Source organism: Toxotes jaculatrix, chromosome 14 (assembly GCF_017976425.1).
Source record: "Toxotes jaculatrix isolate fToxJac2 chromosome 14, fToxJac2.pri, whole genome shotgun sequence".
Taxonomy (NCBI): domain Eukaryota; kingdom Metazoa; phylum Chordata; class Actinopteri; family Toxotidae; genus Toxotes; species Toxotes jaculatrix.
In genome coordinates this window covers 1,009,620-1,037,220 of record NC_054407.1, presented here as the reverse complement: position 1 = coordinate 1,037,220, position 27,601 = coordinate 1,009,620, and the positions used below count along the sequence as shown (strand labels likewise).

At 41.8% G+C, this 27,601-nt stretch overlaps 1 protein-coding gene and 1 non-coding gene across 2 annotated transcripts in view; both read left to right on the top strand.

Annotated features, from left to right (window-relative positions):
- LOC121193016 overlaps nt 1-27,601 on the top strand; it is a 293,109-nt gene that overhangs the window by 16,206 nt on the left and 249,302 nt on the right. Inside the window, exons 5-12 of the mRNA XM_041055112.1 lie at nt 9,879-10,109; nt 10,327-10,475; nt 11,433-11,448; nt 15,272-15,439; nt 15,712-15,838; nt 18,770-18,792; nt 21,483-21,635; nt 24,532-26,394. Of these exons, the coding sequence (XP_040911046.1) occupies nt 9,879-10,109; nt 10,327-10,475; nt 11,433-11,448; nt 15,272-15,439; nt 15,712-15,838; nt 18,770-18,792; nt 21,483-21,635; nt 24,532-26,394 (2,730 nt within the window). The remainder of the gene's footprint in view (nt 1-9,878; nt 10,110-10,326; nt 10,476-11,432; nt 11,449-15,271; nt 15,440-15,711; nt 15,839-18,769; nt 18,793-21,482; nt 21,636-24,531; nt 26,395-27,601) is intronic.
- Nucleotides 4,049-4,122, top strand: trnan-guu. Its single transcript has one exon. It is a non-coding gene; the product is annotated as a tRNA-Asn (tRNA).

Sequence of the window (27,601 nt, the reverse complement as noted above, 5' to 3'; positions counted from 1 at the left end):
GAGTTGACATGTAACAGCAGTGAATCCATCACTAAACTGTTTGTGCAGTAATGAAGCTTCATGACTCAGCAGTTTATTTCCACTGTGGACTTGAGTGAAATGTTCAGAGGAAACAGACTTGATGCTAAAAGTCTCTGCAGGTGTGTGTCTTCACTCCAATACGTTAACATGAGAGCTGAGAGGAAGCTGCTACACTACACAGCTGCTCCACTTCTGCTCTGAACAGGACTGAAGTCCCTGCTGCTCTTTATACTGGATGTGCTGCATCAGTGACTGACAGCTGATGAAGTGAGTCTCTGTAAACACTGATTTATCACCTCTGTTGTCTGTCTTCTTCTCTCAACAGCTGGCTGTGATCTTTCCAAAGAAGAGAGTGAAGAGGACGGTGTGTGTGTTGAGAGAGGACGAGCTGTGTCCTGATGATCCAGAGAGGTTGAAGCAGCAGCAGCTTGTGTGTATAGAGGCTCTGATTGGTCCATGTTACTGGGAGGTAGAGTGAAGAGGAGAGCTTCATCCAGCAGTGACTGACAGAGGAACCAGAAGAAGTGGAGAAGACTCTCAGTGCTGCAGTCTGAACTGCTCTGAGAACAGCTCCACTGTCAAGTCCACCATCATCCCTGTGTGTTCCTCTGGATCTGAAAGAGAATCATCAGTGTATCTGGACTGCTCTGCTGCTGCTCTGTCCTTCTACACAGTCTCTGCAGACACACTGAGACTCCTCCACCTCCTCCACCCTCCACCTGGACTTTGTCTTTTTTTATTCATTCACAGATGCTGAACCCAAAGTGATAAATCAGATTAATCAGCTCCATCATGTGGTGTGATGGAGAATTGCAGCTAATTTCCACATTATTATTTCTTAGTGCAGAGCCTGACAAGACATATATTATTATTCACCATACATCTGATTCTGCTTATTCCACTTCTTCTGTACAGATTCCAGCTTCCTGCAGCTTTGAGAAAAACCAGGCACAGTACATCAGAAAATACAGTGACGGCCATTTTGCTTTGTTATACATGTTTATATACGTTATATATACATTTCACATAAAAACATGGTTGAAACCTGAAATATTGAGTTAAATCAGTATATTGATATATCAGTATTTTTATACCTTTTATGGTTTTTATTAAATCACAGTTGAAGTTTTATATTTTTCCTTTTTCTTTTTTTCATTCTCAGATTTTATTTTATATATATATATATATATATATTTTTTTTTCCATATATTTCTTACACACTTTTTGTAGTAAAGTTTATTTAGCTGGTTTTGTTTAGATTGTTTATTTATTATTGTATGCACATTGCAGAGAGAGAGAAACAACATTTCGATTCCCCTGTTCCCCTGTATGTCTGAAAAAGCCTTTGAATCCTTTGAGCTTCATTCAGCTTCTTAATTTTCACAATTTCCACATTAAACTGAGCTCTGAGCTTCTGGTCATGAACAGAGATGATGGGAGTATTTAAACTGTGACAGCTCCTACACCATAAACAGTAGGAACATATAAAATACACCCGTGTCTTCACTAAAGCCTTGTGATGATCATGGTGTTTTCACCATGTCAGATTTCACTTTTGTTGACAGGACGTTTAATTTTCCAACTATCAGGGCATTTTTGATGACAAGCTCTGTCCTATACCCTGTTGTCTGCTGGGCATACACACTGGTTTTTTTGTATTTACATTCTGGTCCAGGGGTCTAGTCACCATAGCAACCAATGACTGGGCAGTATCTGGGAAGAGGTGGACAAGTAACTCTAATTAGATGAATTAACTCTTAGTCTCATGGGGACCATTTTTATTGTCGGCCATCTTGTCCTCTCCTAGCAGGAAATATCAAACAGCAGCTTTAATAACAAAAAATGACTGGTATAAAGTCTGTGAGACCAGGACACAAAGTCAGAAAAACTCAGTGTCCACACAGGAACCAGGAGCCACACAGAGAACAAATACTGGGACAGACTCAGACAAGACAACTGACTAACTGACAAAGAGACAGAGGAAGCAAGGAGACTTAAATACACTGACAATGGCAGACAATCAACAAAGGTGGTGATACACAAGGGGCAGGACTTCAAAGTAAAACAGGAAATACTGAACAAAATTCAAGAAAGCAAAACAAGAGTCCTCAATATTCCAGAAACAGAACAAAAGGAGCTGCTACAGGTCTGATCATGACAAAGAGTCCAAACACAGTCCAAACAATGTTCAACCAAAGTCCACAGCAGTCCAAAGAGTTCAAGACAGCCACCAAGGGGCTGATCAGAACAGTCTGGAGATGGGTTGATGACGTGATGACAGTCAGGTGTGTAGGTGAGTTGGTGGGAAGAGAATCCAGGTCACCACACTCAGGCCTGAACACACACACGCACACACACACACACACACACATAAACAAGACACACAAATGGGTGGAGAGCACCACACAGGGACAAACGAGACAGATCAGGGGAGGGGACACAGAGGAGACACAATGGATGAGGGAGAGAGCCTGTCTGATCTGAGCAGAGAAAGGATGTAGTGACTTCTAACTTAGTTGTAAAATATAATTTACTTGCATATAGAGTATAGCTGGTCTAGAGTATCCAGTCCAGCTGATTTGTGAGGATCCAGCTTGAGTAGCTCCTCAAGCACCTCATACTCCTGAATCGATTGAAAAGAGAAGTGGGGGTTGCTTGGAGAGTTGCTTGGACAGGGGGGGATCATGGTTTGGTGTCGTGTCATTAAAGTTGACAGCAGAAGTGGGCGTGGTAGCAGCAAAGGCATGACCAGACTCAGTGACATGTTTGTCAAAATGATCCACCATGACGGTTAAATCTAAAACTAAAATATTGTCAGATTTGATCGCATAAGGCAAATGTGAGGATGAGGACATTTTGCAGGTGTAAGAGCAGAATTGTTTGGCTAGAGAGAGAGAGAGAGAGGTCAGGATGGAGTCCTCTGCTGCTGAGACTGGCTTCATCAGGAAAACACAGAATATTTGGCTCCCAGTCTGACATTGTGGTTGAATGTGTTATAAACAGACAGTTCAGTTAATTCAGGATCCACATGCAGGACTATAGACACAGAAGTGGGAGTAAGATGAACATTGAAGCCAGGACTGATGTGAATCAGAGTGTTTAGTCAGAGCAGGGCAGGCAGAGGCAGGATCACAGGAGTCAGGTTGGGCCTGGGCCTGTGCTGCAGAGAGGCAGGGAAGGATGAGTGTGGTGGAAATCCTCCAGGTGACCAGACGAGCAGGAAGGACACAGAGCGTGGTGAGGCTGCAGCACAGGTGAAAAAAAACTGGTAAGAAGATGGTAACAAGGTAAGTTAAGCGATCCACCAGGCCTGTCAGGATGAGCACAGTGAAGGTCTCTAACCATCTTAGCATCCACGATGTGAGTGTGGATGCTCTGTTGGACCATGAGGATCCACGAGGTGCTGAAGGTCCTTGTCCTGATGACGAACATCCAGGAGTCTCCAAACAGTGAATGCAGGATGATCATACACAAGCTGGTAGATGCTGCTGCTCCTGAGTTTGCTCCTGTCTTCACTCCCCCGTGTTCAGTTTCTCATGTTTCTTTGGATTCACATCTTTTGCTGTTTTGGTTTCAGTAAGACATCTTAGTTTCCTTAAGTTTATGTTTTTGAATTTTCCCTACATGGACACTTTTGTTTTTTTCTGAGTTTTGTTTCCTAGCTGAACAGACTCTGCAAGACAGTGACTTTTCTTATTAAAATATGCTCATTAATCAGATTGCCTGGATCTGCACAAAGAAGTTTCAATGAAGCCATGGTTACAGAGTCACTTCCTGAATGGCTCTGAAGCTTTGTGGACAGCCCAGAGCTCCAACCAGCCTCCCAGTCTGCCAGCCTCAGACCAGTTCCTGCTCTCCAGTCAACTACTGAGCCTTATATTTAAAATTAATGTAATCACTGCTGTAACACATTTATGTTTACAATATTCAATCCTCAAAAGACCAGGAAATAAAGTGTTTCTTGTCAGAGTTTGAGATCCTGATTCAAGTCTACCTGTTCTGGTTTCGTTGACAGATCCTACCGTCGGTCTCTGTGGCGCAATCGGTTAGCGCGTTCGGCTGTTAACCGAAAGGTTGGTGGTTCGAGCCCACCCAGGGACGAACGGATGAAGAAGTGTTTTTGTTGGCGGCCGTGGCGCGGCAAGTTAAGTGTGCGGCTTTGGAGTTTGGACCACCCGGAGATCAGAGGATCGCCGGTTCGATTCCATGGTACCCCTGAGCAAGGGACCAATCTACCCCCAGCTGCCCGGGCTCCTTCTAGGGTTTCCTTTTTGTCCCTTCAGCACAAACAATGTGTCTCAAGCTCTTATGACAAACAAAAAAGAAACTTCATTTCAAATAGTTTGAAATGACTAAGTGCATTGAAAAATAACTACTGAAGCTGAACTGTATAAATCTGGGTCTAATCTTTGTGGATTCACCTGTGAACCTCAGTGACTCACTGACCCAAAACACCTGAGGATAATGAGAAAATGTGAACTTATCTTTCAACACAAACTCCAACAGGGGAAACCATTAGAACAGCCACAAACATGATCATCATAGATAAACATGGGACACGGGATACGTGGGACACATGACGTAGAAAATACTAAACATGCACTTCAACACTTTGCCTTAAGTACTGTACCTGTAGAGCAGATGTCCCTCTGTGACTCAGCAATAATCCTGAGGAAATGTCTGAGTCATGGATCGGTCCGGTCCAACTGATTCTTTGGCTTTGCCTTCACCAACTGCAGCATGTGACATCGGATTCTAGAATGTCTTTGACACATCAAAGATATAAAAGGTTGTCCTGTTGTTAGTCTCCAGCGCCGCTAGATGGCAGCACACATCAGCTCCACAGCGCACAGAGCGGGACCTGCGTTGTTACAAGCAGGGAGGACAGGTCTTTCTCAGTCATCTGGCTCTGTGTGCTAACAGTTTGTATTGTCCTAAAACTGGATCAAGCTAATGTTCCCGCTCTGAGGCCAGAGGCACTAACATCACACACTTACAACTAACAGGACAAGTCTGAAAAGCACTACACTCACCTCTGCTTCACATCTACATCTTCAGTTTCATACTGAGAAGGCAGCAGTGCATCAGAGCTGGTCCGTCAAAATCCACGCATGTTGCACAGCTCTTCTCGTCTGCACCATGCTGTGTCCACCACATGTTTTTGGCTGTCTCGCTCTCATCAGTTTGGTCACCATAGATACCACACATCCAAACTGTTATCAACCATTTTTTGTTTTTCGAATCATAAAATATCCTTGCTCCTAGTTAATACCAAAATTACAAGAAAATTCTCCTATGAAAGTCTAATTCTTCAGACTACTCTTTCAAAGCACAGTGTATTATGTAACATTATGAATAACTAGTATATAATAACCTAACCAACACTACCTTGCAAATCCATCACAACCATCTGCATTTGAATAAAGTAGTTGTAGACCTCCAGCTCTGTTCAGTGATGGTTTCTCCACTTTAATGTAGATATCCCCCTTCACTCCTCTTTCAAATTAAAATAAAATGGACAGAATGATTGCAGCGTGCTCATAAAGGAGAGAAGACACACTGTGATTGTGTATTTGATTTATTGAACTTAAATTGTGTTCACCCATCTCCTTTGCTGCACTTCTTCCTCTGTCAGAGCAGGAACAGCCAAACCTGGGCTGGAGTGGTCCATTTGGTTAAATAGGGGTGTTCACAGGGGAATAAACCAAGTGTGGTAGAATGGGAGGGGTGTTTTGTCTTTTGTGCTGAAATGACCTGTGAAAGTATCTTGTTTAAAAAGAAATATGTGTTTTTAAAGTAAGTTTAAGTGAACTTGATTTTTATGCACATGATTTATTCTTTATACAGATTGATCGCCTGCAGGTTGTCAGAGATCAGCTGTGCTTCTCTGGCCTCAGCTCTGAAGTCCAACCCCTCCCATCTGAGACACCTGTACCTGAGGATGAACATCAGACCTGAAGGATCTGTCTGATCTTGTGAAGAGTCCAGACTGTGGACTGGAGACTCTGAGGTCAGTAGAGGGTTGGAGTCAGTCCATGCTGCTTTCATCAGTATTGTCCTAAACACAGTTTGTATCAAAGCAAAGATCCAGTGTCTCCTGTAAACCTCCAACCTTCTCAGTGGCTGCTTTCCTCATTGAAGCTGTGAGAGGAGAATGGTGACAGGCTTCAGGATTGGACAGAAAAACAGAGACAGAGACACAGAGAGCCGTCAACCAATCAGATCAGCCACAAGCCTGATTGTGATTGTGTGTTTGAGCTGATGTGAAGACGACTGTTGTTGTTGTGTTCATGTCTACAGGAAGCAGAGCTGGATTACAGCTGACAGCCTCACAAGATGTGTAGAGACAGTGGTCCTCATTCATCAAAGTGTCGTAGCATCAAATCTGATCTGAAACTGTTTGTTCTCTCATTTCAACACTAAAGAATTGATGAGCTTGATCTTTGTCACAGCTCTGAGATCAGTCTGACTGCAGCCTGCAAATCACTGGCTCTGATTTCAGAGAAGCATCATGACATTTTGTCAGCATGTGGTCTGATACAGAGCAGAACCTCTGCTGAAGTCCAGTGATCACATCTGTATATGTGTCCATCTGTCAGATACTTTCAGTGACAGCCTCCATGTTTATTTGTCAGCTGATATTTCAGAAGCAGATCAGATGTTCATCAACACACACAGACTCTTTCTTTAAATGGAACATGAGTTGACATGTAACAGCAGTGAATCCATCACTAAACTGTTTGTGCAGTAATGAAGCTTCATGACTCAGCAGTTTATTTCCACTGTGGACTTGAGTGAAATGTTCAGAGTAAACAGACTTGATGCTAAAAGTCTCTGCAGGTGTGTGAGTTTCCAGCTCAGTGTCTTCACTCCAATACGTTAACATGAGAGCTGAGAGGAAGCTGCTACACTACACAGCTGCTCCACTTCTGCTCCCTGCTGCTCTTTATACTGGATGTGCTGCATCAGTGACTGACAACTGATGAAGTGAGTCTCTGTAAACACTGATTTATCACCTCTGTTGTCTGTCTTCTTCTCTCAACAGATGGAGGTACGGATCTTTCCAAAGGAGAGAGTGAAGAGGACGGTGTGTGTGTTGAGAGAGAACGAGCTGTGTCCTGATGATCCAGAGAGGTTGGAGCAGCAGCAGCTTGTGTGTAAAGAGACTCTGATTGGTCCATGTTACTGGGAGGTAGAGTGGAGAGGAGAGCTTCATCCAGCAGTGACTGACAGAGGAACCAGAAGAAGTGGAGAAGACTCTCAGTGCTGCAGTCTGAACTGCTCTGAGAACAGCTCCACTGTCAAGTCCACCATCATCCCTGTGTGTTCCTCTGGATCTGAAAGAGAATCATCAGTGTATCTGGACTGCTCTGCTGCTGCTCTGTCCTTCTACACAGTCTCTGCAGACACACTGAGACTCCTCCACCTCCTCCACCCTCCACCTGGACTTTGTCTTTTTTTATTCATTCACAGATGCTGAACCCAAAGTGATAAATCAGATTAATCAGCTCCATCATGTGGTGTGATGGAGAATTGCAGCTAATTTCCACATTATTTTTCTGTCTTGCAGATCTTAGAGGTTCAGAGTTATGCAGTAATTTAACTATTGAACACACTCTGGTACTGCAGATAACATTTAATTCAGAGGGTGAATCCAATTTTCTGATTGGCTGAGGCTGGTGAATTTTGTGATTGGCCATTTCATTCATGTGAGAACATGACTGGAGCTTGTACAGGAACAAATTCACAAACTGAGGCAGGCAGAACATTTAAAGTGGAAAAAACAATGGAGCCTTTCTTCAAATATAATAATTCAATTATACAAACTACAAACTGTATTATAGTATAACATGTTATTAGAATGACATGAACAGTAAACAAAGCTAAATCACTATCAGTTACTCTGATGCAATTACTTTCACTACTACTGCAAGTAGTATAGATATTACTACTGCTACAACAACCACTGCAATCACTATGAACTACTTCTAAAAATAACACAGTAATCGTAATTCCTATGTATCTTATAGTTCCTGAGGAATGTAAATATTATACTAGAGGCACTTAAAGACTATTAACATCTACTTTTACACTGTCTCATTAATACAATTGTTTAAAATGTTCTAAATGTATTACACCCATTCTCAGTACTACATGAAACACTACAAGTACCACTCCTGAAATACTCTGACTGTGTATTTGGGGTTTCACCTTCAGGAGCTGAACAGAAGGTTTTCTCTTCTCATTAAGGCTGTAGTCAGGACTTTAGAAATACTGAGGTCATGAGGTCAAGCTTCCTTTAGACAGTTTTTTTTTCTATGACTTCCATTTTCTGATTATCTGGATTTTTTAAACCATATAACTCATTTATCTAACAGCTCTGAACTCTCTGTGATGTGTTATTTAAATGCAGCAGTGTGTCCCTGAGTTTTAATGAACCTCTGAATTTCTGTATTGTTTCCTGTGTGTATTGAATTGAATGGTTTAAAGGCTGTTTCCTAACACTAATAATAAATCCAATAATTATTCTGACAAATCAAAAATTCATTCATTATTCATAATTCAGCACCACTATCAATGACAGTTAATGCAATTCAATTAATACCTGTCTCACTCAATACAGGGAAACAATTTTGTGGACATTGCAACCAGGGGAGAGGACACACTGGACCTAATGTCTACAAACAACAAGGACTCTTCCAGAGCTGCTGTCCTCCCCCATGTTAGTAACTCTGACCATCCAGCTGTTATACTGACACCAGCTTACAAACCCAGAGTGAAACAGGTCAAGCCAGAGGTCAGACAGGTTAGAATGAGACCACTGCTTTGAGACCAGTCAGTGGGACATTTTCAAAGAGGCAGCAACATATGACAATGTTTCTGACCTCCAGGAATATACTGTGTCTGTCACTGACTACATTAATAAATGTATAAATGATGTGACAGTGGTTAGAACCATCAAGAGGCGAGCCAACCACAAACACAAAAAAGTTTGCTCTCGGCTGAGAGCCTGGAACTCTGCATATAAATCTGGGGATGCTGCAGCAAATAGTCTGACAAGGAAGAACCTGTCACAGAGATCAGAGAGAGGACGAGGCCACGATGACCTGAATCCCTCTTATGCACGGTTTGAGGTCAAAAGCACCATCCAGGCACAGACGCTCCCACTACCATCCAGAGACCAGGCACTCCAGCTGTCCACTGCTGAAGTGAGAAAGGCCTTTGGACTGGACAACATCCCTGGATGTGTTTTAAAGGATTGCGCAGAGCAATTGAAAGGTGTCTTTGCAGACATCTTCAACACATCCCTCAGGCAGGCAGTCGTACCCACCTGCCTCAAAAGCACCACTATTATTCCAGTCCCAAAGAAGTCAGATCCAGCCTGCCTGAATGACTTTCACCCAGTGGCCCTCACACCAACTGTGACCAAATGTCTTGAGCAGCTGGTTTTGAAACATATTAAGAACAATCTCCCAATAAACCTGAACTCCCTTCAATTTGCTTATAAAACAGACACAATCTCCACCACACTCCACCTCACGCTGTCACACCTGGAGAGGAAGAATACCTACACCAGAGTCCTTTTCATTGACTTCAGCTGTTAATACAATCACTCCACAGCAGCTGGTGGAAAAGCTGAGGCTGCTGGGTGTGAACACTGCAACCTGCAACTGGTACTCAGCTTCCTGACAAAGCAGCAGCAGACAGTCACACATTAAGATCCATCTCAGGGGTGTGTCCTGAGCCAGCTGCTGTTTCGCCTTCTCACACATGACTGTACAACCAGATGCAGCACCAACCACACTGTTAAGTTTGCAGACAACACAACCTAATGACAATGATGAGTCTGCTCACAGACTGGAGGTGGAGCAGCTTGAAGTGTGGTGCAGATCCCACAACCTCACCATCAATGTGGACAAAACAAAGGAAATGGTGATTGATTTCAGGAAATCTGGCAAAGATCACCACACACATCTCACCATAAATGGTGCTGCTGTGGAGAGGATTGGCAGGGTTCAGTTCCTGGGCGTGCACCTAGCTGATGACCTGTCCTTCTCCATCAACATCACAGCTGTCATCAAAAAAGGGTTAGGGTTAGACAAAAACGTCTCCACCCCCTCCGGAGACTCAGAAAGTCAGGACTCCCCACACCTCACCTCATCACATTTTACAGGGGCACCATCCAAAACATCCTGAGGCTCAGCTTCACGTCCTGGTTTGGCAGCTGCAGGGTCCACGAGCAACAACAGTAAGACATTTAAGACTGCATTCAGAATTGTTGGTGCCCCTCTCCTGTTCCTGAAGGAGATCTACCAGCAGCGCTGCATTCACGGAGCAATCTCCATCATCAGTGACTCTCAACCACCCCTCTCATGGCCTGTTCTCCCCCCTTCTTGTCCAGCAAGAGGTCCAGGAGCATCAGCAGGATGCTGAACAGCTTCTTTGCACAAGTGGTGAGACTGATGAACGGACTGTGTCCCTTCCCCATCCATCCACACACCCACGCAGCCACACTGCTGTGAGACAGAGAATGTCACAGTCACTTTAGTCAATTTAGAGTTTCTTAGTTTCTAGTTTAACAATTTTCTTTCTCTACCCACTGTTTATTTTAATGTCAGAAGCTGGTGAGAAACAACATTTCGTATCAGCCTGTGTATTTTTGTAAATACCACGTGAAATAAAGAAAATCTTGAATCATGAATCTAAATTTTAAAAAGTCAAAGTAGAAAATATGTACAGTATTTCTGTACAATGATAAAACTTTGAAAACACACCTTTACACTGTGCCGTGGGACTTCGGTGCAATGTGGGCTGACCCCGTGACCTGGGCCTGGATCCAGATAAGCAGCAGATGATGACATGACATGACCTTTACACTGTGCATTCAAAGACCTGCCATTTGTGTGATCTCTTTATCTATATCAAGACTGATCTTTTAGTGGACATGAGGACATATCACAGCATGCACAGTGAACAAGAGGGAAAGATTAATTACTGTTGGTTTCTGACAAAATAACAGTCAATTCCATTGAATCACAAGATATAATTCAATTTCTCCTGTGGGTGTTAAGAATAAATCTCTTAACAACCATCCAAAAATAACTTTTCAACATTTCTGAAAGCATCTTAAATAATAAAAAAAAAAACAGTTACTCAGTATTCAGTATATTAGGTGTCTGGAGGTTCCTCAACAGGTCTCCTAGCTTCCTAGTCACCTGCAGCATGAACAGTATAGCTCAGTATAAATGATCATCACCTGGACCTGTATTGTAATGATTATCTTTGACCTGTCACAGAGGGAAAGTCACAGGTGAACAGCTTTAATGATTTAATGATTGCTATACCAAATGATCCAATAAGTCATTCTATGTTACTGATCATATAGGTTTATGTTCTTGTTATGGCCACAGCTGTGTTGGAGAATTGGTAAGTTTGTGTGATGTGTATCAGGTGTGTGTGTGTGTGTGTGTGTGTGTGTGTGTCCTACGGTGACTGGTTCAAATGCTGTCTGTTGCATATAGAGTAATGGAATTATACTGATGCCTAGTAATGTACATTCTTTATCATTTGCTTTTATCTCAAATCCACAAACAGCTTGATGTTCAATGTATCATTCATGCTACGTTCATGACTGGAGGTGGGGTGATGATGTGATAGCTGTTAGGTGCGCAGGTGAATTGAGGGGAATGGCAAGCAGATCACCACACTCTGGCCTGAACACACATACACACACAGGACACACACACGTACAGGTGGAGAAGACAGACAGGGACAAATAACACACACCAGTAGAGATCGACTGATTATCGGCGCCGATGTTCGGCATTTTGACGCATATCGGCATCAGCCTTCTTTTTAATCCGACGGCCAATGAGAGATCAATTTAAAACTGGGTTATTTTGGCTCTGATGCAGCTGCGCCTCTGTCTGCAGACACTACTCTGTCTCCAGCATTGTCCCACCCATAGCACCATCTGATTGGTTACAAGCAGAGCTGATTGGCACGGAGGTTTTGAAGGTAAGTTAAGGCGCAGACTCTCCCGAATTGCATGAATTGCAATTGGATGAGCGTGCGGAAGTGTTCTCGAGAGAGAGTATGAGGTATGCTGGAGCGTTAGGATGAGTAAGTTGTGCGTTAGCGGCAGAAGTTTTAATACAGTGAGCAAAGGAATTAACAATAAAGTTGAAGCCTGCCAGGTGAACAAGACTCCCGGCTCGTTCTTGTTGGAGTTCTGCCGTAGCGTGAGTGACAAGGAGGGGGGTTAACCACGAGCAGGTACCGCTCGTCCCTGGAGCTTTCACAGCCGAACAGAAATGGCTCACAGCTGTTTGGTGTTTTTAACGGTTTCATCACTTGAAACAAGGTTGCTGATAATATTGATAGAGAAATAGTGAGAATAATAAGAAGTGTGTGTGTGTGTGTGTGTGTGAGAGAGTAAAATTCAGTTTTTTTTCAAACCCTCATTTCAGATGGACAGACTGAAGTCTTCAGTGAAGTCTCTGTAATTTATTAGAGCAAGAGGAGCCGTCTCACTGGAACAATTCTGCTTTTAACACCACAATCTGCAAATTTTATTTAACTTTGTTTTATTTACTTTATAAAATTTTAGGAAGCTATTTATTTATTTATTTAAATTTTCAGTTAACTAAATATCGGTTATCGGCCTCCTTGACTACTAATAATTGGTACTGGCCCTGAAAACACATTATCGGTCTGTCTCTATTCAGTTCCTCATGTTTCTTTGGATTCACCTCTTTTGCTGTTTTGGTTTCAGTAAGACGTCTTAATTTCCTTAAGTTTATGTTTTTGAATTTTCCCTACGTGGACACTCTGAGTTTTGTTACCTGGCTGAACAGACTCTGTAAGATAGAGACAGTGACTTTTCTTATTAAAATATGCTCATTAATCAGATTGCCTGGGTCTGCACAAAGAAGTTTCAATGAAGCCATGGTTACAGAGTCACTTCCTGAATGGCTCTGAAGCTTTGTGGACAGCCCAGAGCTCCAACCAGCCTCCCAGTCTGCCAGCCTCAGACCAGTTCCTGTTCTCCAGTCAACCACTGAGCCTTACATTTAAAAGAATGTAATCACTGCTGTAACACATTTATGTTTCCAATATTCAATCCTCAAAAGACCAGGAAATAAAGTTAAAGTATTTCTTGCCGGAGTTTGAAATCCTGATTCTAGTCTACCTGTTCTGCTTGGTTTTGTTGGTGTCGCCTAATATCAGGATGATAGTTCCTACAGACCTTCAAGGTATGAAAGAGACCGATATGACAGATGAGATTCCCATAATCGTCCTGGATCTTCTGAGCGTCATGCATGTGCCTGCAGCCCATCACCCAGGGACTACACACAACGTGGCCGCTCTCTGGAACACTGTGAGGACTTCCATTCTCCTTCCCATAACAAGAAGGTGACAAGTAGTTGACAGTGGGGGCCAATTGCCAGCTACTGATTTTACTCAGGCCCATAAAGACAGTAATGCCCTGCCCACGGATTTAACCAGAGACAGTTTATCTGGGGTTTATGTGTCAGAAAGACATGTATCAGTTGTGACTGAGGACACTGTTGTGCATGCTTTTGTAGACACTGGAGCTGCTATATCAGTCATTTGTGAAGATTTCAGGATGTCACACTATCACACTACACAAATAAGTCAACATATGTGCAGTTAACGAGCACAGATTAACTTTAAATATGAAATTAGGATAAAAATAAGAATAGAATTCATGCCTTTGATGTGTCAGCATTCTAGAATGTGATGTCACAGGCTGCGATGGTTGGCGAAGGCAAAGCCACAGAAAACTCCACAGGCAAAATGATCAGAGAAACAGTTGGACTGGACAGAGCAGTGAGTCAGACATTTCTTCAGGATTATTGCTGAGTCAGAGAGGGACATCTGCTCTACAGGTCCAGTACTTAAGGCAAAGTGTTGAAGTGCATGTTTAGTATTTTCTATATCATCATGTTTATTTATGCTGATCATGTTTGTGGTATATTCTAATGGTTGCTCAACTTAGGTCTCCTAAGATGAATGCAGCCTGCTCCAGAGTGCTCTTGACCTCAGATTGGGGGAACGATTCATCTTTTAGCAGGACAATGACCCTAAGCATACAGCCAAGATAACAAAGGTGTGGCTTCAGGACAACTCTGTGAATGTCCTTGAGTGGCCCAGCCAGAGCTCTGACTTGAATCCGATTGAACATCTCTGGAGAGATCTGAAAATGGCTGTGCACCGACGCTGCCCATCCAACCTGATGGAGCTTGAGAGGTTCTGCAAATGAGGAAATGAGCAAAACTGCCCAAAGATAGGTGTGCCGAGCTTGTGGCATCATATTCAAGAAGACTTGAGGCTGTAATTGCTGCCAAAGGTGCATCAACAGGTGCATCAACAGTATTGAGAACAAGGTAGCAGCTAGTTTAACCCAAAGTCTCATGGAGCTCTGCTAACATGGCGACAAGGTAAGCCCTCCTGTTGAAGGTTTTTAGCTGTATTGCTTTTTACTGTTTCTGATGAGTGCATCAGTTTTCCTTTTGCAGAGAAGTACCAATTAATATGCACAGTTTGCTTGATGTAAGCATGCATTTTGGTCTGTTGCTATGCTGGACGAACATGGTAGGGAGTTGAAAACTCAGCTGAAGACGATGATCCTGAGGGAGAGGCAGCAGGAGGCACCCAGCACCAAAATGGTCTGTCCACAAGAGGTGGAGAATAACTAGGCTCCTCAACAGCAAGCCATCAGACTCCTGAATACAGACCCCCCACCCCCCATACTGTCCACCTCCCCCACTAGGATCCCCTCCACACACACCTCACACACACACACACACACACACACCTCACACACACACACCTCACACACACACACACACACACACACACACACACACACGATACAATCACTTTAACCACCGGTCACTTTATATGGACACTGTTACGCTTTGCATTACTCTTTGTTTGGCACCTTACTGTGTTCTCTTTTTAAATTATATCTGTACATATGCAGCTACTATTTCATTTGGCTGCTATTTCTTTTACTATATCTTTTACTTACTTTACTTACTTTTGTAAGATCTATTTTTTTTATTTAAAGCAATATATGAAGGGAGAGTATATCATTGCATAGTGTGAACAGCTGCTTTGTGCTGTGCAGATGACAATAATCCTTTTTGAATCCTTTGATGGAGGTGGATCCCAGAGTCCTGCAGGGATTCTGGGTGCTTCCTCCTTGCTCCCTCTTAAACAGGTCCTCCCAGGCTCTCAGCAAACTGTCTGTTGGGGTCACAAAGGCCACTTTGGATCATGTCTGTGTGGAACAGCAGGCCACCTTCTCCCGCTCCATCAGGGATGACATGGTCCTGTCTGTCCTGACAGAGGTCAGACAGACCTACCCACACCATATCCTGGTGGACTGGTTCAAGAACTGTGCACCAGTGCTGCTGAGCAAAATTGTTGATGTTGCATCAGAACATATTTGTGGGATGTCTTGCCACCACTGCTAAGGAGAAGCCACCATCCCGGCCAGAGATAAACTCTGCTTCTCTTACACCCCCTGCTGAACCTGCATCCAAAGCCCAGGCCAGGGAGGATGTAAATAAAAAACCTGACAAGGAGAAGGTCCCAGAATCCACCCAGAGCACCAGACTCTGCTGCAGTCCCTCTGACCCCTCCTGTTCATTACTGCAGGAAGAACCCAAAGCCCACCAGAGAACCAGACTCTGCTATGGTTCAAGCTTCATCAGCTCCTGTGAGTCCTCCTCTTGAACCTGTGGTCACTGATCACTCAGAAGTCAAAATGACTGAGAGGGACAGAGTAAGGTGCTTCCTCCGTCGGCTCTTTCATCCACTGTGCTGCTGCTTTGTTTCCAACAACACCAAAACTGACTAATTGTCTTGATGCATTAAAAAATTAAAAGCAAATTAAAGCATTAGTAAATTGGGGTTGTGTAAAATTGTTTTTACAGTTTAAAGAGTGAACACTGTTCTGTGATGTGGAATATTTTATTCATTCACAATTTAATGCTCAGAGCGGAAAAAATTACAGCACTAAGTTTATTGTTGTTTTTCTTCTTAAACACCATCTACTTTGTGTAAATCTACACATATTGGTGCAGAATAATTTGAACTGCAAAACTATTAATCAATAGTTACCTAAAGTTTTACCCATAAGTTAGTAATAAGAAATTACCCAGAAACAGGCTCTGTCAAAAATGAATGGAAAAGGGAAGTAAGCACAATGTCTACTTTTTTTTTAGTGTTTAGAGCCTTTAATTTTGAAATGATAGTAATACCACAACTCAAAAATATCCAATTACACGTGAAGGTTCTACATTCAAATACTATTACTGAAGTAAATCAAAAGTATTATCGGAAAAATGTATGAGACGTTGCTGCATTACTTCTATTACATCACATACAATGTCCTGTTTTCCAGGAAATATCCAGGATAATTTGGTTCTAATTACAATGAAGACATAAATGTTCCTGAAAGAAAAGCTGCATTTAAATCAAAATAGATTTTTTCTCATTGTTTACTTGTCACTTTAAATTTAAGTCACAATTTCTTATGAATTGTTTGCTTCCCTATAGGAAAATTTCACTTTTCAGTCAGTTTATAGACTCTGAGCTGCAGGAGTCTTGGGTTTAGAATTGTCTGCCATGAGCTGTGAGGCAGAGCGTTGTTAATCTGGCCATGTCTACAAATCACCACGAGAGAGAGCCATCACATCATCATCAGATTTTGTGATTTGCTGTAGTCACCTTCATGATGGTGTTGTTCCTCACCTTAGCCAGAGGGGGGCAGTAGGAGACAATGCTTTGCTGCAGCACGTGTCGTTCAAGCTGCAGCTGAGAGAGAGAAGAGGAAAGAGAAAAGATTTCCATCATCTGCCTGGCAATGGCAGCAATCCAGACTGAGCATAATGGAAAGTCAACAGTCACACTTTGGGCTTGGGTTCATGTCAAATCCAACAATGACATCAGTTTGTGCAGGAAGCTCCTGGTATGACACTGTGAGTTAGAAGCAGGTGGGTTTTTATTAAAATACTAAAGAAAGGATGAGTTTAAAATACAGACAATGATATCCAGGGATTTAGTCAGTACATATGGAGCTGCTTGAATTTAACCTCACTTCTGGAGAGAACAGCATGTCTAATGGCATTTCATGAATCACAGTAATAAGATATTAACTGACACAACATGTTATGGTACTGGCACAATAGAAAATGGCAGAGAAAAGCAAGTGAGAGTGAGAGTGAGAGTTCAGGTAAGAGCAAACAAAGAGAAACTGCTGAGGATTAGATTGTTGTAACTCAAAGAGCCAAAGGAAGTAATGTTTGAATACATGATCTGTATGTTTAACACACACTGTTAAAAAAAAAAAAAAAAAAGAAAAGGAAAAAAACTAATATTCTGACACCTGGGGCACCAAAAACATACTGAAAAAAATAATTGAAAATAACTAACTCAAAAATAAATTTTCCATAAATCAAATACAGTTTGTTGCTGTGAGTTTACATGAGATCTTGTGTTTGTGTTTGGTTTTATGTGTAAAAACAATGAAATCACCTATAAATAAGATAAGATAAGATAAATCTTTATTGTCATTGCACAATCATACTTTGTACAAATAAAATATAGGATAAAATAATAAAATAAAATAAAATAAAATAAAAATATCCAGGATAAAAATATACAGTGTGTAAAATATATACAAAAACAAAGACATTGTTTATTGCACATGACCTGCTGTCAGAAAGGTGGCTAGCCAGATTAAGTAAGGTTATTTGTTAGCATTGATTAGGGCTATTGCCCTGTTGTAAAAGCTGTCCCTGAGTCTCTCAGTGCTCTCAGTGCCCTGAATCTCTTGCCAGAGGGCAGCAGCTTAAACACCCGGTGTCCTGGGTGTGTGCAGTCCCTCAAGATGCTGCGTGCCCTCTTGAGACAGCGGGTGTTGTAGAGGTCCTTCAGGGAGGGAAGGGGATGGCATATGATTTTCTGGGAGGTGTTAATGACCCTTTGTAGTGCTGTAGTGGAAAATTTGACGAAATAAAGACTACAAATATGTCTGCACACAATCATTCACAATCTTAAGCCCCAAGAGCTGCATCACATCAGCTGTAAAAGCTTAACACACAGTTTGTCATCATTAAGATACACATTATTCATTGTGACCAACATTATACATGAGATTCAACATGTTGCAGGTTCATAACAACTACCAACATTTTGTTGATCATGTATACAGGGTTAACACTAATGGTGATCTCAGGTTTGACACCTATAAAGTTACAAACAAAAACTAACAACAATAATGTGCTGAGGGTCAGAGGCTGAGATGAAAGGTTGTTCACCTTAATCCACTGTCACCTGTTCCACAGACAGATCCAGATCCACTGGATCAGCTGGGATCTTCTCTGCTATAATAATGATAATAAACATCATTTATATAGTTATAATTATAGTAAGTCTGTAAAAACACTAAGTTAAATCTGATTTAGTTAAAAACACGTTAATCATGATTTTAACAAACAGAAATTACAACAAAGTGAAACACGTTCTAAACTTGTAAACAACACACAGAAACACACACACACACACACACACACACACACACACACACACACATAGACACACATAGACAGACTGTGTGACTTCCTGTAAGTGGAGAGGGGAGGAGCAGGTGAAACTGAAAGTGTTCAGTCAGTCAGTTCAGATGCCATTTGAACTAAACAGAGCAGGAGGAGGAAAACTGAAGACTGAGGCAGGGTGAGTGTTAATACAACATTATTATTATTTCACTGTCAAAGTCTCTGAGTCAGTTTTCTCTCTGTGTACTGTTTCAAACAAAGCAGGACTGTGGTTATGAGTTCAGTTCATGACTTTTATTCTTAAAATCTGTCCTGTTTGTTCCTTTTTCTTTGTCCTCTGACATTTTAAACAGGCTTGTTTAGCCCAGGGGATGTCAGGCTGGAGTATATGAACAATGGAGACAGAACACAAATATATAGCTATTTATTATATCTGTGTGTGTGAGGATAAGATCAAATGTTACTTAATGTCTCATATTTGGTCTGTAAGAATGTAAGGCTTGATCTGTGAGAAATCTTTTAGTTCTTTGCATCCTGTTGTGTAACACACACATCTTCAACACAACAGAGTTGTGTCTCTGTAGATACATGTGTGAAGGTATCACTGACATCATGTGAACTATAAATGAGTTTGGGGAATCTGGATGTAGAGGATGAGGCCTTAGTTTAGCTCCTATGTCAGGCAGACAAGAGGAAACCAGCAGAGGATCAGAGAAGTGTGATCCCATCATTCTCCTCCAGAGGGAGTTATAGTCTCTGCCACTGCTGTGAAACTGTGATGGGATTGTTGGTGTCAGATACTGGTCCAGGGAGCTACAGTGGCATGCAAAAGTTTGGGCACCCCTGGTCAAAATTTCTCTTAATGTGAACAGTTAAGCAAGTGGAAGATGAAATGATCTCCAAAAGACATAAAGTTAAACATGAAACACTCTTTTACAATCTTTTAAACAATATCAGTGTATTATTTTTGTTTTCTACAATTTTAGAGTGAAAAAGGGAAAGTAGCACCCTGCAAAAGAATGGGAACCCCAGGAGACTTGAGCTCTCAGATAACTTTGACCAAGGTATCCAACATTAATTTGCTTGTTAGGGTCATGGCTTGTTCACAGTCATCATTAGGAAAGCCCAAGTGATGCATATTTCAAAGCTTTATAAATACCCAGACTCCTCTAACCTTGTCCCAACAATCAATAACCATGGGTTCCTCTAAGCAGTTACCTAGCACTCTGAAAATGAAAATAAATCACGCCCACAAAGCAGGAGAAGGCTGTAAGACGATGGCAAAGTGTTTTCAGTTACCAATTTCTTCAATTCAAAATGTATTAAGAAATAGCAGTTAACAGGAACAGTGAAGGTCTGGAAGACCAAGAAAAATATCACAGAGAGCTGCTCGTAGGATTGCTAGAAAAGCAAGTCCGAACCCTCGTTTGACTGCAAAAGACCTCCAGGAAGATTCTGGCTCAATGAGATGAAACTCATGACTCAAGAGTAAAAAAAATCACATCGCATCTGCTGTAACAGCTTCACACACAGTTTGTCATTATTAAGATACACATTATTCATTGTACCGAACATTATACATAAGATTCAACATGTTGTAGCATGAAAGAGAAAAGCTTATATAAGATATTTCCCCATAGTTATGTCACCAATTTCAATATGTGCTATTTGGGATATTATACATAAAATATTTGATGAGTTAAATATGGATTCAGTTTCCATTTGAAGTAACAGAGAACTCAGAGTTTGACCTAAAGATCCATTTCCATCATCAACATTTCCATTAAAACTGAGAACTTCCAACATTTAGGATCATTTGAATTTGTCATTTCTGTGTTTTATGACTCTTTGTCTTTCAAACTCAGCAGATGTTTTGTATTTCACTGTTCAGTTAACACAATAGTTATTACACTTTTTGATTTGATTGAGTTTCATGTGGTTAAAGTGAATATTAGGCAGATTCACACTGACAAAAAAATCTGATTGTTTTCATTCTGCATCCACCAAGTCCTGAACTTTTTCATGTTGAATACAACAGGTCAATCAATGGATCAGTCAGACTTTATTTGTGTAGCACTTCTCATACAAACACCTTGAAACACAAAGTGATTTACACAAATTTTTCAACCCCCATGGTCCCGCCCATGAAAAAAGAAACAATAAGAGACTAATAGCAAAGACAGAACAGAATGTTTTAAATAAAAAATAAAGTGTGGAAACACTAAGAAAATGCTAAAAGAGAGGAAAAGAACTGAAGTGAGTAAAAACCAGAAATCCCCCAAATCATGACCTGTACCAGAGGAAGGTTTGTGCAATGAAACACAGTGAACAGAAAATATACACACATCAGGTTCATAACAACTACCAACATTTTAACTAGGCTTTGTTGATAATGTTTACAGGGTTAACAGTAATGGTGATCTCAGGTTTGACACACACACACATCTACACGCACACACACACCTACACACACACACACACACACATACACAGACCATGTGACTTCCTGTAAATGGAGAGGGGAGGAGCAGGTGAAACTGAAAGTGTTCAGTCAGTCAGTTCAGACTGCATTTTCACTAAACAGATCAGGAGGAGTAAAACTGAAGCCTGAGGCAGGGTGAGTGTTAATACAACATTATTATTATTTTACTGTCAAAGTCTCTGAGTCAGTTTTCTCCCTGTGGACTGTAGAGGAAAGAAGAGTCAGGATGAACTTCTGTCCACACAAAGGGACAGAAATGGAAGAAAGAATATTGAGTTTGTTACTTCCTGTTCTCTCAGTCTTGCATGTGACTCTTGATCAGACTGGTGTGTCCTGATTCTTTGTGTGTCTGAGCTCACAGTCTGTTTTACTGGTTTCCTTCTCAGACTGACTGAAGTCCAGAAGATGAGTGTTTGTGTGGAGGAAGAAGAGGACAGAGCAGAGTGTCCAGGATCCAGCTGTCTGTCTATGAAGAGTGACAGGTCCAAAGAGTTTAATCTTCCATACTTCAGTAATGAGCCTGGACCCTCAGACACAAAGTAAGAGAACTGCTACAAACCTGTGAACCTCCAAACTTTGGGCTATAACAGTGTTTAGTGTGTTGAGGTCCTGCAGTTGTCGTCACTGCCTGTAACTGTTGTGCGACGCTGCTGTGCAGCCAGGAAAATGAGGAAGAGGACCCAAATGTAGAAACCCCAGGACGGACAGATGAGTGAATTAAAAGTCCTTTTATTTAACTCAAACACTCTGGAAAAAGTCCAGGGGCAGGAAACAAACAAAAAATCATCCAAAATGGAGAAAAAAATTCCAGAAACAAAAACTCTAATCCAAAACTCAAAAGTCCTTACATAAAAAAAATAACAGAGGAAAAGTGGAAACAGGAGGCAAATCCAGGACGGTGCACAGGAAGGGAAACAGATAAGACAACTATCAAAAGACTCCAGGACGAGAACAGAGACTCCAGAAGATGAACCACAGGTGCAAACATTGAGATGAGTTGAGACACAGACTGACAAAGGAACAGGGGGAGCAACAGGACTTAAATACACAGGAGGTCATTTACAACAGGTGACAAGAATCAGGGCAGGCAGCCAATCAACAATAGAGAGAAAGCAGACCAAGACAGGAAGTAAACTGAACTTGAATAAATACACAAGGACCAGGGTTTCAAAATCAGGACAAGTCAAAACCAAAACTCAAGAGACCAGAACCAAAGTGAAATGATTTCAAAAACAAAACAGGAAAGTCCTACCAACACTTAAGAAACTGATCAAAAGTCCTCAAGAGTCCAAGGGGCCAAAAAAAGAGAGTGTTGAAAAACAGCTGTCAAGGCATCAAAACCAGTCCCCTTAGGGGCTGATCGTCACAGTAACAGCTGCTGTAGAGTCGGCAGAAAGTCAGTTCTTCCTGGTTCTTTTTGCACATCATATAGCACCAAATGTGGATCAATCCGCTGATCAAAATAGTCCCTAAGAAATGTGACATTTCCTCCTGTTTGTCTGATAAAAAACTACAGTCAACTGGTGTCTTAGGAAAATACTGAAAAAAATATTCATCTTCAGTATGAACATTTAATGACTTACTGACACAACAGTGTTGTTTATGGATGCTGGTGTGTTGCCTCCATCCTTCAGTATAGTGTTTAGTGCTACATGGTGACGTTGCTGCAGGACGTCAGCTGAGAGTTCCCAGAATGACTTTGTCCTCAGACAATTTATCAGTGATTGATGTGATATGAATAAAAATGTGTTTGTGTTTTCAGAGGTCAGGACCACAGACTGAGAGCAGAGTGTCCAGGATCCACCTGTCTGTCTATGAAGAGTGACTGGTCCAGAGAGTTGAATCCTCCAGACTTCAGTCATGAACCTGGACCCTCAGACACAAAGTAAGAGAACTGATACAAACCTGTGAACCTCCAAACTTTGGGCTATAACAGTGTTTAGTGTGTTGAGGTCCTGCAGTTGTCGTCTCTGCCTGTAACAGCTGCCATAGTGTAGAAAGAAAATCAGTTCTTCCTGGTTCTTCTGGCTCATCAGTGTATTAATACTGACTGCTGAGGATGCTTGTGTCTTTTGAAATGATCTGACTAAAGAACATTTTTACTTTCACTGATTTTCCACGTTTCTTATTACCAATAAATCCCATGTGCAGAGTCAAACCCACACAGAACGTGTATCACAGCCTGATAGATCTGATTCCTCTGAGCCAGGAAATATTAAAACACATCAATGAATTTATCAGTGATTGATGTGATATGAATAAAAATGTGTTTGTGTTTTCAGAGGTCAGGACCACAGACTGAGAGCAGAGTCTCCAGGATCCAGCTGTCTGTCTGTGAAGAGTGACAGGTCCAAAGAGTTTAATCCTCCAGACATCAGTAATGAACCTGGACCCTCAGACACAAAGTAAGAGACAGTTTCTAGTGTAAACTGACCTGAGGATGATTCAGTTCTCAGACATATTTGAAGGAAACAGGGAGACACCAGGGGCCAGATCCATAAAACTCTGTGTCCACACAAAGACAGAAATATGCACACACACTCTTTTCAGCAGATTTATAAAGCAGAGCTTTCTCATGTTACTGTTTTATCAGTCTCAGTCATTGTGAGAGTTGGTGTATGAACACGAGCCTAATTTCCACTTCCAGAGTCTGTAGACCTGTCAATGAAAAGAAGGACAAAGAAGAAACACAGTGTCTCCATGTTGGAGATTCCACTTTAATGATTTACACTTCTGAGCCTTTAACAGCTTCTAGACATTGTGAACCAAATCTGGATATTTGTTCACATCAATCAACAGAACATTTAGTCTCAGCACAGGTCGTGCTGCTAAAATCATCTGTTGTCAGGTTTCTGGGATTTAATGACTGTTGGAAAGGAGCAGAATGTCCTCACACTGGATTGTAGCTCCCAAAAAAGTTTAATGAGACTGAAAAAGGAAATGCTTTGACCCTACAGGGTCTTCATGAGTTAAATGGCCAACATGACAACGAGCTGATAGGACTCAATACATCATCAAGATAAAATACATGATCAGAGCCTGAAAGAATCCCAACAATCTCACAGTAATCCACCCAAAACATCCAAGAGTATCTCAGTAAGTTCAAATATTTGTTGGAAAATGTATAAGATATAAAATCTGAGAGAAAGATCCAGAACAAGAGCTGGACTGCAGACAGTCAGTCAGAGCAGCACTGTACAAAGTAAGACTGTACATCTGTCTGCTCATGTCACCATCTCTGAAAACAGGAGCTGTGCTTTGATACAGAGTCATTTGTTCTATCATACAGCTTTGGCATTTAAGATGATTAGAAATAGCACAAAATGAAAAAGCTTTTCTTTGCTTGTCTTTAGTTTTTATGCAGCTGATGAAAGAAATGAGCAGATTCTCAGATTCTCTTTCTTTAGTCTGACATTGTTTCTTCTGTGTCAGCAGATTTTCAGCAGATAGTGGTCTGCAGGAGGTTTTAGATGAACATAAGATCAGTCTGAGGAGGAGATGTGAACGTGTGACTGAAGGAACGGATGGAACAGGAAGTGAAACCCTCCTCAACAGGATCTACACTGAGCTCTACATCACAGAGGGACAGAGTGAAGAGGTTAATACCCAACATGAGGTGAGGCAGCTGGAGACAGCTTCCAAGATGGAGGCCCTCCATGACACTCCAATCAAGTGCCACGACATCTTTAAAGCCTTACCTGACCAACAGAGATGCATCAGAGTCGTTCTGACCAACGGCGTCGCTGGTGTTGGAAAAACCTTCTCAGTGCAGAAGTTCACTCTGGACTGGGCAGAGGGCTCTGAAAACCAAGACGTCAGTCTGCTGGTTCTGCTTTCGTTCAGGGAGCTGAACCTGATCAAAGATGAGCAGTACAGTCTTCTCATGCTGCTCCACGTTTTCCATCCAACATTAAAGAAGGTCACAGCAGAGAAGCTCGCTGTCTGTAAAGTGTTGTTCATCTTTGACGGCCTGGATGAAAGCAGACTTTCACTGGATTTCAGCAACAGGAAGGTCGTGTCTGATGTCTCACAGAAGTCATCAGTCAACGTGCTGCTGACAAACCTCATCCAGGGGAATCTGCTTCCCTCGGCTCTGGTCTGGATAACTTCCCGACCTGCAGCAGCCAATCAGATCCCTCCTGCATGTGTTGACAGGGTAACAGAAGTACGAGGTTTCACTGACGCCCAGAAGGAGGAGTACTTCAGGAGGAGATCCAGTGATGAAGAGCTGTCCAGAAGAATCATCTCACACATCAAGACATCCAGGAGCCTCCACATCATGTGTCAGATCCCAGTCTTCTGCTGGATCTCTGCTACGGTTCTGGAGCACATGTTGACCACAGAGCAGAGAGGAGAGCTGCCCAAGACCCTGACTGACCTGTACTCACACTTCCTGCTGGTTCAGACAAAGAGGAAGAAGCACAAGTATGATGAGGGACATGAGACGAGTCCACAGAAGCTGACGAAGGCAGACAGGAAAGTTCTTCTGAAGCTGGGGAGGCTGGCGTTTGAACATCTGGAGAAAGGAAACATCATGTTCTACCAAGAAGACCTGGAGCAGTGTGGTCTTGATGTCACAGAGGCCTTGGTTTACTCAGGAGTTTGTACAGAGATCTTTAAAAGAGAGAGTGTGATCTTCCAGAAAACAGTCTACTGCTTTGTTCATCTGAGCATTCAGGAGTTTCTGGCTGCAGTCTACATGTTCCACTGTTACACAAAGAGGAAGACAACAGAGCTGAGGACTTTCCTGGGACAAGATGACAAACACTGGGCCACAAAATTTTTTATCAGGAAAACTTTAAAGCATTCTGGAAACAATCAAAGCAGCTACCCATCATTCGATGTCCTCCTGAGGGATTCCATGGAGAAATCCCTCCAAAGTAAAAATGGCCACCTGGACCTGTTTGTTCGCTTCCTTCATGGCCTGTCCCTGGAGTCCAACCAGAGACTCTTAGGAGGCCTTCTGGGTCAGACAGAGAACAGACCAGAAATCATCCAGAGAGCCATCAACAACCTGAAAGAGATGAACACAGATGATATCTCTCCTGACAGAAGCATCAACATCTTCCACTGTCTGATGGAGATGAACGACTGCTCAGTACATCAGGAGATCCAAGAGTTCCTGAAGTCAGAGAACAGATCAGAGAAGAGACTCTCTGAGATCCACTGTTCAGCTCTGGCCTACGTTCTGCAGATGTCAGAGGAGGTTCTGGATGAGTTGGACCTGAAGAAGTACAACACATCAGAGGAGGGACGACAAAGACTGATCCCAGCTGTGGGGAACTGCAGAAAGGCTGTGTAAGTCCAGACATGATCTTTAATATTATCAGTCACTGTAGATTAGTAGTTTAGTTTTTCAAATATACACAGTATGAAATTATTCTCATTATTTTCATAATAGTTTTATAATTTTTCATCAGCTGTATTTTTCCGCAGATGATGAAATTTAGTGAGTTTCAAACAGATTTTTGAGTTAGTTGTGATTATTTCTATCAGGTTTTTCTGTTTATCGATTATTATCTGTTAGATTCCACATTCATTTGTTAATCTATTCATGTTATTTTGAGTCTTTTTTATTCATGCAAACCTGATAAAACTAATTCAAGCAGGACTCCACTTATCTTAAGACTCATTGTGTGTCTCCAGGTGTTGAGTATCACTGTGTGAGTAAACAGTAGTATAAAGGCTTTAGTGTCTCCAGAGGGAGCTGTGTGAGTCTGATAAATGTACTCAGGTGAGGTAACCTGAGTCAGTGTGTGTTGGGTCTGAAGACTACACGTCTGAAAAATCCAAAACTCTGGGAGTGTGGAGTTAGAAAGAAGTGATCTTCCCAGACCTTTGTATGAAATGAAAGACAAAAACACGCTGCTCAAATTAAAGGTGCTGCTTTACATTGTTGAATTCTCTACATTTAAGTGAGTTTGTAACTTTTGTAACAGCAGCCACTGTGGTAACTACAAACACTCGTGGATAAAAGTTAATGCTAAAACATAATGTAATAGATCCACAAGTAGAGAAAAGTCATCACCTTTGTGAACTGACTCCATAATGTCAACATCACCTTTTAACATCAGCACCATAAACTACTGGTCATACAGACCAAGAGTTACTGCTGATGAATTCAACTTTTCATTTTGAAGAGTGAAATGATGTTACACCTTCATTTTAAGTGTCTTGGTTTTTCTTTAAAGGAGCAGTGTGTAGGATTTAGTGACATCTAGTGGTGACATTGCAGACTGAATTCCCTCACTCCTCCCTTTTCAAGTGTGTAGGAGAACCTATGGTGACCATCAGGCAACATAAAATGCTCTCTCTACAGCTAATGTATGTTTTTGTCCATTCTGGGCTACTGCAGAAACATGTAGGTGCAACATGGACTCGCTCCCTGTGTAGACATGAAGGGCTCTTTCTGAACAAAGAAAAACACAATGATTCTTAGTTTCAGGTGATTAAACTCTACTTGAAACATAATTGTGAATATTATCTTCCATTTCTGCCAATACAT